This window comes from Alligator sinensis, unplaced genomic scaffold (assembly GCF_000455745.1).
Source record: "Alligator sinensis unplaced genomic scaffold, ASM45574v1 scaffold1238_1, whole genome shotgun sequence".
NCBI lineage: Eukaryota > Metazoa > Chordata > Crocodylia > Alligatoridae > Alligator > Alligator sinensis.
The window spans coordinates 374,376-387,108 of NW_005842436.1; the positions used below are offsets into that span (position 1 = coordinate 374,376).

The following is a 12,733-nucleotide window of genomic DNA, read 5'->3' on the forward strand; positions in this document are numbered from 1 at the left end:
GAATGTGCAGTTTCCCTGAAGGGTAGCAGACATGAGGGGTCCTCCACAGGGCAGAGTAAGAAACAAATACTGACCTTGGCTGAGATTAGAGTCCATATCATGCTATTGGTGTCCAATTTGTGGATGTCATTCGAAAAACAGTCAGCCTGGAAGACAGCAGGGCAGCCTAATTACCAATGGATTCAACAGACCAAGATCTAATTGACTGCAGGAAACTAGGTGGTCCTAGAGACCTGGAGCTTCTCTTTGGAGACAGAGCTTCTGGTATAGGGGAATCAACAGGACCCACATCTGGAATTAAACTCGTTCAGTGCACAGGATGGACAGTCCCAGGGAATGAGGCAGCTGTTCATCATTTCTTATCCCCAGCATTCTTTATGGCCCCCAACCTTGTTAACTGGACACCATCCAAATCCTGCACTGGATATAGAATTAGAAAAGCCTAGGAGGTGGTTATTATGGAGTTCTATGCCAGTGTTTCACAGCACATGAGAAGGGTGAGCATAACTTCCCTGAAACGCTACACATAGGGAAGTGAAGTGCAGGACTCAAGCCAAGATATGCAGAGTCCTTGCTAGTTCTAAGTGCCCTGACAATTAAGTGCCTATTCTGAAAGTTTTCAGGGATGCCAGGCCATGTACAGCCCTCAAGAAGTTCAAACTGTATCTCCAAGAGCTTGGCCCCAATCTTGGCACACTGGGCATCCAGGTGATAAGAAAGCACTGCCCACCAATGAAATTCTTAAGAGAAGTATTGGAAAGTCTGTGGCTAAACCTAGTTCTTCTGAATCCCAGTGTAGTTTAACTGCACGTGTTGCCTTTTCTTTCTGCAGTTCCTTGGCTCATTCAGTAGTTATTTCAACCAGCTACAAACAAGATAAGAGAGCTACTTTTGCTACACAACCCTGCCTCATTCATTGTCTACCCTGTGCAGGGAGTGAGAAGCTTCTGTAGCAAAGACAGTAGAGACAGTAGACTGTAGCACAGACAATGAATGTATAACTTTGAGTATTCATTAGAGGGAGAACTGAAGCTGCATAGGCAGCCTCATCCTGACATCATCCTGCTTAGACTATTTGAGTTTGACTTTTTTAAATAAAAAATGGACAAGCCCAAGAGTCCTGTGTGTAGCCAGTCACCCCTACACATAGGGGATCTGACTACCTTGCATTCAAATCCACAGCACATTTCTCTATCATTTGAGCCTGGGGGTGAAGTGTGCTAGCTAGCAAGCAGAAGCAGGCTGTTATGCCAAGGACCAGTGTAGAAACAAAAGAAGCTTGCTAATACTGCACACAGCTCAGGTTACAGACTTGGCACATACGTTCTGAGCCGTGTGTTTAAACGGGCAAGACTTAGGCTCACCACCGAGCCCTAGCTGCAATCTCCAACTCTGTTAAAGGCAAGTTAATGCAACCTTCCCTATAAGAAAGAGGGGGCAAAGGACAGGATTATGTACCCCTGTCCTAAAAGGCGGGTAAGAGAGAACTTATTCAACAAGGGTAGTTTATGCACAGAAAGATCAGTTCAGGTAAGACTTGAATATCTAGTCTTCTGCCCTCCAATCAGTGCAAACTGCTCTTAGGCTAAAGGCATTTTAATATGGGAGGGCAAACAAGTAGATGCAAGAGAAGAGCTCAGCAAGCCTTGGGTACATGTGTAGGACAGATGAATGTTCAGCAAATTAAGCAGCACAATAAAGACTGCATCCTACTGCACATATTCAGTAACTAGGAGTTCCTGTGTGTCACTTCCTGGCCAAACCTAGGTGGATTTTTTCAGGGACAGCAAGCAGGACTTCACTTTTGGTGCCAGGATTTCATCTGATCTCATTTAAAGATTCTGACATTTATATCAGATGAGCTTGCCTTGTTAAAACAGTTTTTCCTTCATTTAATGTTACAAAGCTCTGAAGTTTTCTTAAAACCACATCTGAAAACTTTTTTTTGCAGGGTGGCACAGGAGAGGGATGGAGATGGTGGAAGGAAAATGTTTGGCTCAAAGCAGAAGCCACATCTGGAAAGGTTCAGCCTAAAGGACAAAAGAATGGCAAAATTATAAGCAGGGGATGAGAACATAAAATTTTAGTCCATCTTAAATAGGGACATCCATTTGCATTTCAGTTACTAGAACGTGCTAATGAAAAGTAGGGCTCCCCAATCATCCTTCAACGTAGATTTCACCACAGAGGGACACAGGTGCATCATACTGGAGTCCACCTACCAGCTGCTCATAGCCTCCAAAGATGTACATGCTCTTTCTCAGGACACAAGCTGAGTGACCATCTCTGGCTCCTGGGACCATTCCAGACACCTTTGGAGTGAACCACTTATGTGTACCTAAAATAAAGGAAGATGGACGTTAAGACCAAACAAGACAGCAGATCCAGAGATAGAAAAAAGAATGCACACAGCTCCTGAGAAACCCCTTCAAAAAGAAAGAGAGGTTAGCTTCTCTTTCCTGCAACTCAATTGTGCATTACTTCTTAGTCTATCAGAGCTTTTTAGCAATCACACCAAACTAATCCGTAAGAGTGGCCAGGGCAGTCTGAGATTCTGGCTTCTTTACATGGTGGAAGTAATTAGCAATCTAAGCCCTGCTGCTCAGAGATCAGTGAATTTACTGTTCAAAAGTAACTGGTTATGTAAATGAATCCCTACATTGTTATTGCCTTCTTTCCATTACAGATTTGACCCACTGATGTGAGAGCCTCTTCTTCCCCCTGTTCCACGATTCCCTGCTACCTTCTATCCACAGCCCCCCTAAGCTCATCCGCCTCAGTCATATCCAATTCTGACAAGTTCCTCTGTAGTTGGCAAACTTTGGCAACTGGCTCAACTCAGGGGATCTGCAGGCCTACTTAAGTGTTCCCCATGCAGGGCCTAATGAAGCTCACTGCCAAGCTCATGCAGGCACCTGTTCTGGGAAGCACAGCACAGATAAGCCTTGAAGCAACAGGAGACCCTTTGCTGTTGCAGGCTGCCAGCAGCAATGCTTATTTGAAAAAGTGGCAAAACTGGAATGTGTTTAACATTCTCCAGGAGCAGAATGTTTCTGAACTTGGCTCGCAGCCACAACTATCTGACCAGACCTTGGCTGGAGCTGTACTGAGGGGCTTGCTGCAAGGTCAGCATGAGCCCAGGGGAGACTAGGTTGAGCAAAAGCTCTCTTTGTTCATACCAAAATTTCTGCCAAGCCTGGGGCTATTTCCAAATCCTGTCATACACTAGCAGACAAAGCTCAGCCAAAAGCAACAGGTCATAAAAGACCCAGAACATCTAATTTGGTCCACACCTGCACCCACACCCTTGCAGGCCTTACAAGCCTCTGCTCTCCAGAATGAATAAAGCACTGCTGAAATCTTTCATGCAGTGTGGCTTCTGTCACTTGCCTCGAGCAGGAAAGGATTAGCAGAGCCCACTTCCTAGGGCTGGGAAGGAATGAGCACAAGAATATATGGACAGCTGTGCAAGGGTTTGGACTAGGACTGCAGTCTGTGGACTTTCAGTCAATTTTCACTTAACACTTGTGCTAAATGGCTTCAGCTGGCAATTAGGAAAGACCAGCTGCTACCACAGGTGCTTCACAGCCATCCTGGACTGATGGTAGTACTGCTACTTCCAGTTGCCAGAGTCACAGAAAAATCTCACTGCTCTCTTAAAACAACCTGGGAAACTTGCACTGAGCCTTTCACTATGCATGGAAACCCAGTCCTTAATCTTTCATCTGCTGTATAACTCTGCTTGTACTTATTTCTCCCCACTCCTCCTCTTGCTCCATACTACTCTTCCTGCTGTGGGTTTTGCTTGTTGTAGACTAAGGGTGCATGTGGAAGAAGTCTCCCTCTCCTAGAGAACCAGGCTCAAAATTTGCTCTTTGCTCAAAATTCACTTCACCCTTGAGGCTTTTCAGCAGTAGTTAAGGACAACAGCATCCCTAGAACATGTAAAACTAATTTTAGTCAAGACTCAAGAGGGAAACTGAAGGAACACAATAGGCCAAATATTTTATTTTCTATTAGAAAAGCATTCAATAGCTGTCTTTTGTACTTTAGAATATTTCACAGACATTAGGGCTGGAAGGGACCTCAGAAGATCATTGAATCCAGCCCCCTGCCCCAGGGGGCAGGAAGTCAGCTGGGGTCATAGGATCCCAGCAAGAAAAACATCCAGGTTTCTCTTGAAGGCGTTCAAAGTAGGTGCTTGAACCACCTCCGGCGGCAGGCCATTCCAGACCTTGGGGGCTCGGACAGTAAAGTTCTTCCTTATGTCCAGCCTGAAACCATCTTGCAGTAGTTTATAACCATTCAACCTTGTAATCCCTTGGGGTGCTCTGGTGAACAAAGGTTCCCCCAGGTCCTGGTGAACACCCCTGATAAACTTATAGATGGCCATCAGGTTGCCCCTGAGCCTGTGCTTTTCCAGGCTGAAAAGTCCCATGGCTCTCAGCCTCTCGTCATAAGGTCTGTTTTCCTGACCTCTGATCATGCACATGGCTCTCCTCTGCACCCTCTCAAGCTTCTCCACATCCTTTTTGAATTGTGGAACCCAAAACTGGACGCAGTACTCCAGCTACGGCCTCACCAAGGCCGACTACAGTGGGAGCATGACATCCTTGGATTTACTACTACTCGGATTTAGGGTTTTTTGTTGTTCTCCCGCCCTGGCGGGGGGTCGGGCTAGAAGATCTATTAGGTCCCTTCCAACCCTAAAACTATGAACTAAAACTATGAACTAAAACTATGAAACTATGAAACTACAGAAGCATCTATAGATGCAAGCCAGCGTTTTGCTCGCTTTACTGGCTGCAGCATCATATTGAAGGCTTGTGTTCATCTTGTGGTCAATCCTGACCCCCAAGTCGCTCTCGTCTGTAGTGCTAGTCAGTTTAGCACTGCCGAGCCTATAGACATGCTGCAGGTTTTTCCTCCCAAGGTGGAGAACTTTGCATTTTTTGGTGTTAAACACCATCAGGTTCTCGTCCGCCCATTTACTGAGCCTGTCAAGGTCAGCCTGGATCACCCTCTTGTCCTCAGTGTGGATGCTTTACCCCAAAGTTTGGTATCATCGGCGAACTCGGCCAGTCCGCTTCTGACTCCAATGTCCACATCATTAATGAAGAGGTTGAACAAAATAGGTCCAAAGACAGAGCCTCGAGGGACCCCACTGGTCACAGGGCACCATGACGATTGACTTCCGTCAACCACCACCCTCTGGGTCCGACCCCAGAGCCAATTCCCCAGCCAGCAGATTATGGTGGACCCGAGGCCGCAGTTGGCCAGTTTTGCCAAAAGGTGATCATGGGATGCCAGATCAAAGGCTTTTTTAAATCTCGTATACAGAGAGAATCAAATGTGTAAACACATTAGCCATTATGTTACTCTTTCAGACATTGCTAAACTAGCCACAGACACCCTTTCAAATATGTTCCCAATAAAAGGGCTGATTCCTGGCCTCCTATAGTTGCTCTAGATCATCACTTCATGGAGACAGAGTGACACAGTACAACAAATGCTGCCATTTTTACAACACCATCATGAAACCAACTAAGAGGGAGGGAAGGGCACGTACATCACACAGATCACTCAGAGCAGAGAGAGGGTGAGAATCTGGCACTTACTGACATCAAAGGCATATAGTACGTTGCAGGCTCCCTCGGTGTCATTACGGCCGCCCCATATGTAGATGGTGTCATCAATTAGCACTGCTGAATGTCCATACCTCATATAGGGCACCTCCCTCACGTGGTCCCGGCTATTTGTCCATACTGGTGGCAGCTTGGTCCAACGCAGAGATACTGAAAGCAGAAGCCTTGGTGTTACTTGGCTGATTTGCACAGCTTACACAAAACATTAAGCTGCTCTGCATGCTGGATTTTAGCACAGGTTTGTGACTGAACATACACAAGTAGAAAACTTCGCAGCTCAGCTCTTCCACAATGATTTACAGCAGACTATTAATCAAAGTTAAAGAGTTAACATCACTGAACCAGAACCACCTCCCAAATATGAAATCCTCTGACTATCAGTTGGTCTACAAGGCCACTCGGGAGCAAATGAAAGCAGGCAAGGAACATCGTAAAAGCTGAAACAGTCAACTGCAAAGTATACTGGAAAGAAACTTACTTTGGCCACTTCTAATTCACCAAACTTTGTCCACTAAACAAAACATGTAAATTCAATATTGAATCACTTCAGCCAGTCAAAAAAGGGAAAAGAATCAAGATAGCACATACACATAAGTTGTTTAAATGGATAGAGCTTATCATTAACTGTTAACACATACCAAGCATGACAGTAATACGCTCAGTCTGGGGAATATCTGTGCATGTATAAATAAGGTTCCCCAAAATTAATCATTGCATAAGTGTACAACCTGTGACAAGTAGTTTAATTCTTTCCAGCACCTATTGCTTGGCATTTTTCCCCAATAAATTAGCTGCTGCCGTGCTACCCATTTACCTAGCTTTTAGTTCCTCAAACTTCTGGTCTTAACTCCATTTAAATGAATTGTCATGTGCACATACTGTTATCTCAGCTGAAAACTTTGCTCCTGTATACTCTTCCTACCACCTCTCAAACTATAATTCAGAGTACAACATAAGCCTCTTAGCTTCAGCTCTCATAAAAGAGAACCCAAGATGGCAAAGGGAGGATTAGAAGAAACAGTACCTAAGTTCTCTTTATACCCACTACATGTACATGCTAAAAAAGTACTTACTTGTCAGCAGCTACAGATGCCCAATAGTAGGTAGAATGACACAGCAGCCTCTAAAAGGGGGCAGTTTACTTGTATTAATAGTTGGATTTTAGTTTAGGCAGTAGGTTAATCCTGTGGTTAAAGCAAAGTTAAACCACAGCTGTTAAAAATGACTGATCACCTCTTGCTTTAGGTGTGAAGTTTTTCTCCTTAATGAGACTGCTGAGAAGAGTATTACTGGCAATACAGTTATATTCTCTGAAGACAGCAGAAAGAATAGAGTCATGGGTGCTACTGTTTTGAATACTGAAATTGGTATCCTGGCTCTCCTGTTTGGTTGCTGGTATATAGCTAAAGCCATGGTTGTACATCTAGAACTGCAATCCTGTTACTAAACAGATATACTTTATGAAAGTTGATCCTCTGCATCCAACTTTGACTCTGCAGCTAAAGTAGGAATATGGTCACATAGTTTCATAGTTACACATGGCTCAAACCTTAAGACAAAGGATGCTTTCAAAATATTTCTCTACCTGCTAACTCTAAGAAGTATTGTCAGTTTGTCAGCTCCCTCCATCTGGGACAGATTTAGCAAAAAACACTAGCAATCAACTGATTTGGCATGCCTCTATAACAACACGATAACTTACAATTTGTAGCTGTAGCAGAGGGCCAGGTCACAAAAGGATGGCAAAAGTTTGCCAATCGCAGGCCTAGATGTTTATTTGTGCACCCATGTATATCTAAATCAGAGAAGGTATCTTGCATTAAGGCAAGAGACTCTTCTCCTTCCTTGTTCATAATCAGGCCAAAGGTAAAGTTCCTGAGCCTCTTGGAGTTACAGAAATTATCCAGTGTTGGGGATGTGCTGTAGAACCAGTAAACAAGTTAATGAGAATGGCACAATGACACACGGCAAATTCCGAGGCTGAAAGTCACTCATTGACTCACGTGCACTTTCTTTTAAGGATACAGACTTCACACAGAAGGAACAGATGATCCCGTTCTGCTTTAGACTATGGATCCAAACACTTGGAATTAACAATGGATCAAGAAGAATGAAGTTTAGGAGGTGAAGCAGAGGTTAATCATTTCCTTTTATCCACCCATCTGGCAGAAGTTCTAGAATAAGAGCTAAGAGGCTACCTCCTTCTGTGTCTAGGGGCTCCTGAATCTTTCCAGATCCAAGACAATTTTGCAATTGGAGTTAGAGAGATAAGTTTGGAAACACCATGCAGATCCAGGATAGTCTGTCACCTCCATTCTTCCCAACTGCAGAGGTGGATCCTTTAGTCTTTAATTGCAACCTGGCACCTTGGTAGTCAGCGCTGCCCACCATTACTTGAGTTCGTTTTCACTGAACAGCTGCCTCTGTACACCACATACTGTATTTCCTTGGAAAAAAAGTTCCTGAGTCTAAAGTTCTCATTCACAAGTTGGTTGAGAGGCCATGTTCCCACAACCCTGAAGCCTGTTCTATATTTCCCTGCCCTGGAAATGGATATGCTACAAACTGGGCATTATGAAAGCGAACACCCTGTTCTATGGTTGAGGAGGTACCAAGTGCACAGGTCTAATGCCAGAAGAGCTAGTCAGGAGAAACAGCATTTGAGATCCTAGTTCTTCCTTTTGTGGCCATGAAAGTCTTGCAGAATAAAAGTAATGTGCAAAGATTTAACACTAAAAATTCATAACATTAAATAAGCATATATCTAAGGAACTGGACCAGCTGCTACAGGCAGTTGGAAGACACTAAAGGCATTTTTTACTGGTCATTTACCATGCCAGGCAGCTCTATACTAAACACTATAGTGCTCCAAACCAGTAGCAGTGTAGGTTCATTAGAATCATAGAAAATTAGGACTGGAAGGGACCTCAGAAGGTCCAACCCCCTGATAAAACTGGGACCATCCCCAACTAGATTATCCCAGCCAAGGCTTTATTTAGACGGGTCTTAAAAACCTCCAAGGATGGAAATTCCACAACCTTTCTGGGTAACCTGTTCCAGTGTTTTATGACCCTAACATTTTTCCTAATATCTAACCTAAACTTCCCTTGCTGCAATTTGAGACCACAGCTCCTTCTTCTGTCATCTACCACCACTGAGAACAGTCTAGCTCCATCCTCTTTCAAACCCCCTTCGGGTAGTTGACAGCTGCTATTAAATACCCCTCAGTCTTCTCTTCTCCAGACTAAATAAACCCAGTTCCCTCAGCTTCTCCTCAAAAGTCACATGCCTCAGCCCCCTCACCATTTTATTTCCCTCTGCTCGACTCTTTCCAATTTGTCCACATCCTTTCTGTAGTGGGGAGCCCAAGACTGAACACAGTACTCCAGATGTGACCTCACCAGTGCTGAATAGAGGGGAATAATAACTTCCTGTGCCCTGCTGGCCACACACCCACCAATGCAACTCAGTATGCCATTAGCCTTCTTGACAACAAGGGCACACTGCTGACTCTCATCCAGCTTACTGTCCACTATAACCCCCAGGTCCTTTTCTGCAGAGCTGCTGCCCAGCCAGTCAGCCCCCAGCCTGTACCGGTGCATGGGATTGTTCTGTCCTAAGTCTGGACTTTGCACTTGTCCTTGTTGAACCTCTTGAGATTCCTCTTAGCCCAGTCCTCCCATTTGTCTAGGTCACTCTGAATCCTAGCCCTACCCTCCAGCATATCTATTACACCTCCCAGCTTGGTGTCAACTGCAGACTTGCTGTAGGTGCACTCTATGTTAGGGGTTCCCAACCCCCCAGGCCACAGCTGCTGGACACAGAGTATAAAAAAGGGTTGGCTGCTGCTCCACAGTATGCTGGTCACTTCTGGTCTGCTATTTGCCAGTCCGTGATCACTTCTGGTCCGTGGTCTAAAAAGGTTGGGAACCAATGCTCTATGCCACTGTCCAGATTGCTGAAGAAGATATTAACAAAACTGGCCCCAGGACTGACCCCTTGGGGACTCCACCATATACCGGCTGCCAACTAGACATTGAGCCATTGATTACTATTCTCTGAGCCCTATGCTCCAGCCAATTTTCTATCCACCTTATAGTCCATTCATCCAGTCCATACAACTACTCCTCACTTAACATCGTAGTTACGTTCTTGAAAAATGCAACTTTAAGCTAAACGATATTAAGGGAATCCAATTGCATCACAGTAGTTACCTACTAGTAGGTGGTGGCCAAACATTGTGCAACTTTAAATGAGTATGTCCTGTACTTCCTTAGCTCACCTGCAACAATGTTGTGAGAGACCATATCAAAAGCCTTGTTAAAATCAAGGTACACCACACCACATCCACCAGTCTCCCTGCATTCACAGAGCCAGTCACCTCGTGAAGGCAATCCAGTTGTTCAGGCATGACTTGCCCCTGGTGAATCCATGCTGCCTGTCACCACCTTTTCCTCCAAGTGCTTACAAATGGATTCCTTGAGGATCTGCTCCATGATTTTTCCAGGGACTGAGGTGAGGCTGACTGGTCTGTAGTTCCCTGAATCCTCCTTCTTCCCTTCCTTAAATATGGGCCCTATGTTTGCTCTTTTCCATTCATCCAGGACTTCTTCTGCTCATGAGTTTTCTAAGATAATGGTCAATGACTCTGCAATCACATCATTCAACACCCTCAGCACCCTCCCTTGGGTGCATCCCACCCAGCCCCATAGACTTATATATGTCCAGTTATTTCTAAATAGTCCCTAACCTGTTCTTTTACCACGTTTGCCTACTCACCTCCTCCCCAAACTGTGCTGCCAGGTGCAGTAGTCTAGCAGCTGACCTTGGATGTGAAGACTGAGGTGAAAAAGGCACTGAACACTTCAGCCTTTTCTGCATCCTCTGTCACCAGATTGTTTCCCCCATTCAGTAACGGACCCATACTTTCCCTGATCTTTCTCTTGTTACTCACATGAACAACTGGTGCCTCCTGACACTGGGGGGGGCACCATTTGTAGTTGGCAGGGAGCGGCATGTGGGGACCACCCACAGACGCTGGCAGCGGCCAATCTCGGGGGGGGGAGAAAGAGGAGGAGAAAGACGACACACGGGCGTGTCCCCATGTCTCCCCTACATGTCACTTATGGTTACTGACATACTTGTAGAAACCCTTCTTGTTTCCTTTCACGTTCCTTGCTAGCTGCAACTCCAGTTGTTCTTTGGCCTTCCTGACTTCATCCCTGCTTGTTCAAGCAATACTTTTATACTCCTTCCTAATAGTTTGTCCAAGTTTCCGCTTATAAGCTTCTTTTTTGTGATTTAGTTTACTTAAGAGTTCCCTGCTAAGCCAAGCTTGTGTTCTGCCATACTTGCTAGTCTTCCTGCACATCAGGATGGTTTGTTCCTGCACTCTCAGTAAGGCTTCTAAAAAGTACAGCCAGCTCTCCTAGACTCCTCTCCCCTTCAGTCTGGCTTCCCAGGGGATCCTGCCTATGAGTTCCCTGAGTGAGTCAAAGTCTGTTTTTCTGAAGTCCAGGGTCCTTACTCTGCTGCTCTCCATCCTTCCCTACCTCAGAATCCTGAACTCAATCAGCTTGTGGTTGCTGCTGCCCAAGTTGCCATCCACTAGTACGTTCCCCACCAATTCTTCCTTGTTTATCAGCATCAGGTCAAGAACAGCATGGCCCCTAGTTGGCTGCTCCAACACTTGCACCAGGAAGTTGTCCCCAGTACTCTCCAAAAACTTCCTGGATTGCCTGTGCACTGCTGTATTGCCCTCCCAGAAGATGTCAGAGTTACTGAAGTCTCCCATGAGAACCAAGGCCTATAATTGAGAAACTTTGACTAGCTGTTTAAAGCAAGCCTCATCTACCACTTTCTCCTGGTCTGGAAGTCTGTAGCAGGGGTTGTCAACTGTGGGTACACAGCGGCAGCACAGAGAAGTGGGGGTACTTGGGAAGTAGCGGCGCGGGGGCAGGACCACCACCCATCACTCTGCATTGCCGCTGCATGACGTTTCCCTGGGCCCAAGTATCCCTGCTTCTCTACGCTGCCGGCTTTGCATCTGGCTGGCCGGGTGGGGGGGGAAGGGGTGTTGCTGACAGCTGGCTGGACGTGAAGCTGGCAGTGCGGAGAAGCGGGGGTACCTGAGAAGCAGAGGCACGAGGGGTGAGGTCACCACCGCCATCCATCACTCCATGCCACTGCTGCTGGGCACTATATGCTGTTTTCCCACGCCCAAGTATCCACCTTCTCCATGCCACCGGCTTTGTGTCTGGCCGGCTGACAGCACCCCGTGGCATGTGGCAGAGGTACAGGGAGCTCGCATGCAGTGGCCACCCCTGCTGCCATCTATACACTCAGCACCATGGCCATGCACCGCAGGGGGAGGAGGTGCTGACGGCCAGCTGCATGTGAAGCCAGCAGCATGGAGAAGCGGGGATACTTGGGCACAGGAAAGTGGCGTGGGGCGGGGGGGTATAGGAGGGCTATTAGGAAGGCCAAGGCAGAGATGGAACTCAGGCTAGCGTCCAAGATTAAGGACAACAAAAAGTTCTTTTTCAAGTACACTGGGAGCAAGAAGACGGCACCAGGCAATGTAGGGCTCCTGCAAGATGCAAATGGTAATCTTGTGGCTATGCCAGAAAAGAAAGCTGATATTTTTAAGTTTCTTTGCCTTGCCTCTGTTTTCTTGAACAGGGACCAGGGATATCCCACCTACCAGAGTTAGGGACAATCTTGGAGATAGCTCTGTCAGGCCTTCAGTCAGTGCAGATGGAGTTAGGGATCTTCTGGAAGGGTTAGACATTTTTAAATCTGCAGGTCCAGATGCCCTCCACCCAAGGGTGTTGAGGGAGCTGGCAGGGGTAATCCCAGAGCCCTGGGCCTGGCTGTATGAGCATTCGTGGTCATCTGGCCAGGTGCCGGGAGATTGGAAACTGGCTAATGTGGTCCCTATTTTTAAGAAAGGGAGGAAGGAGGACCCAAGTAACTATAGGCCTGTAAGCCTCACCTTGGTGCTCGGGAAGATCTTGGAGAAAATCATCAAGGAACACATCTGTGTGGGGCCTGAAGGGGAGATCATGCTCAGGGGCAATCAGCATGGG

At 46.2% G+C, this 12,733-nt stretch overlaps 1 protein-coding gene across 7 annotated transcripts in view; it reads right to left on the reverse strand.

The window, feature by feature from the left end:
* Window positions 1–12,733, reverse strand: part of KLHDC3 (kelch domain containing 3) — a 56,118-nt gene that overhangs the window by 28,352 nt on the left and 15,033 nt on the right. For all 7 annotated transcript variants that reach the window (XM_006030288.3, XM_025211878.1, XM_025211881.1 and 4 more), the window contains 3 exons: window positions 5,619–5,795; window positions 2,223–2,338; window positions 75–146 (listed from right to left, as the gene is read on the reverse strand). In XM_006030288.3, the coding sequence (XP_006030350.1) occupies window positions 75–146; window positions 2,223–2,338; window positions 5,619–5,795 (365 nt within the window). The remainder of the gene's footprint in view (window positions 1–74; window positions 147–2,222; window positions 2,339–5,618; window positions 5,796–12,733) is intronic.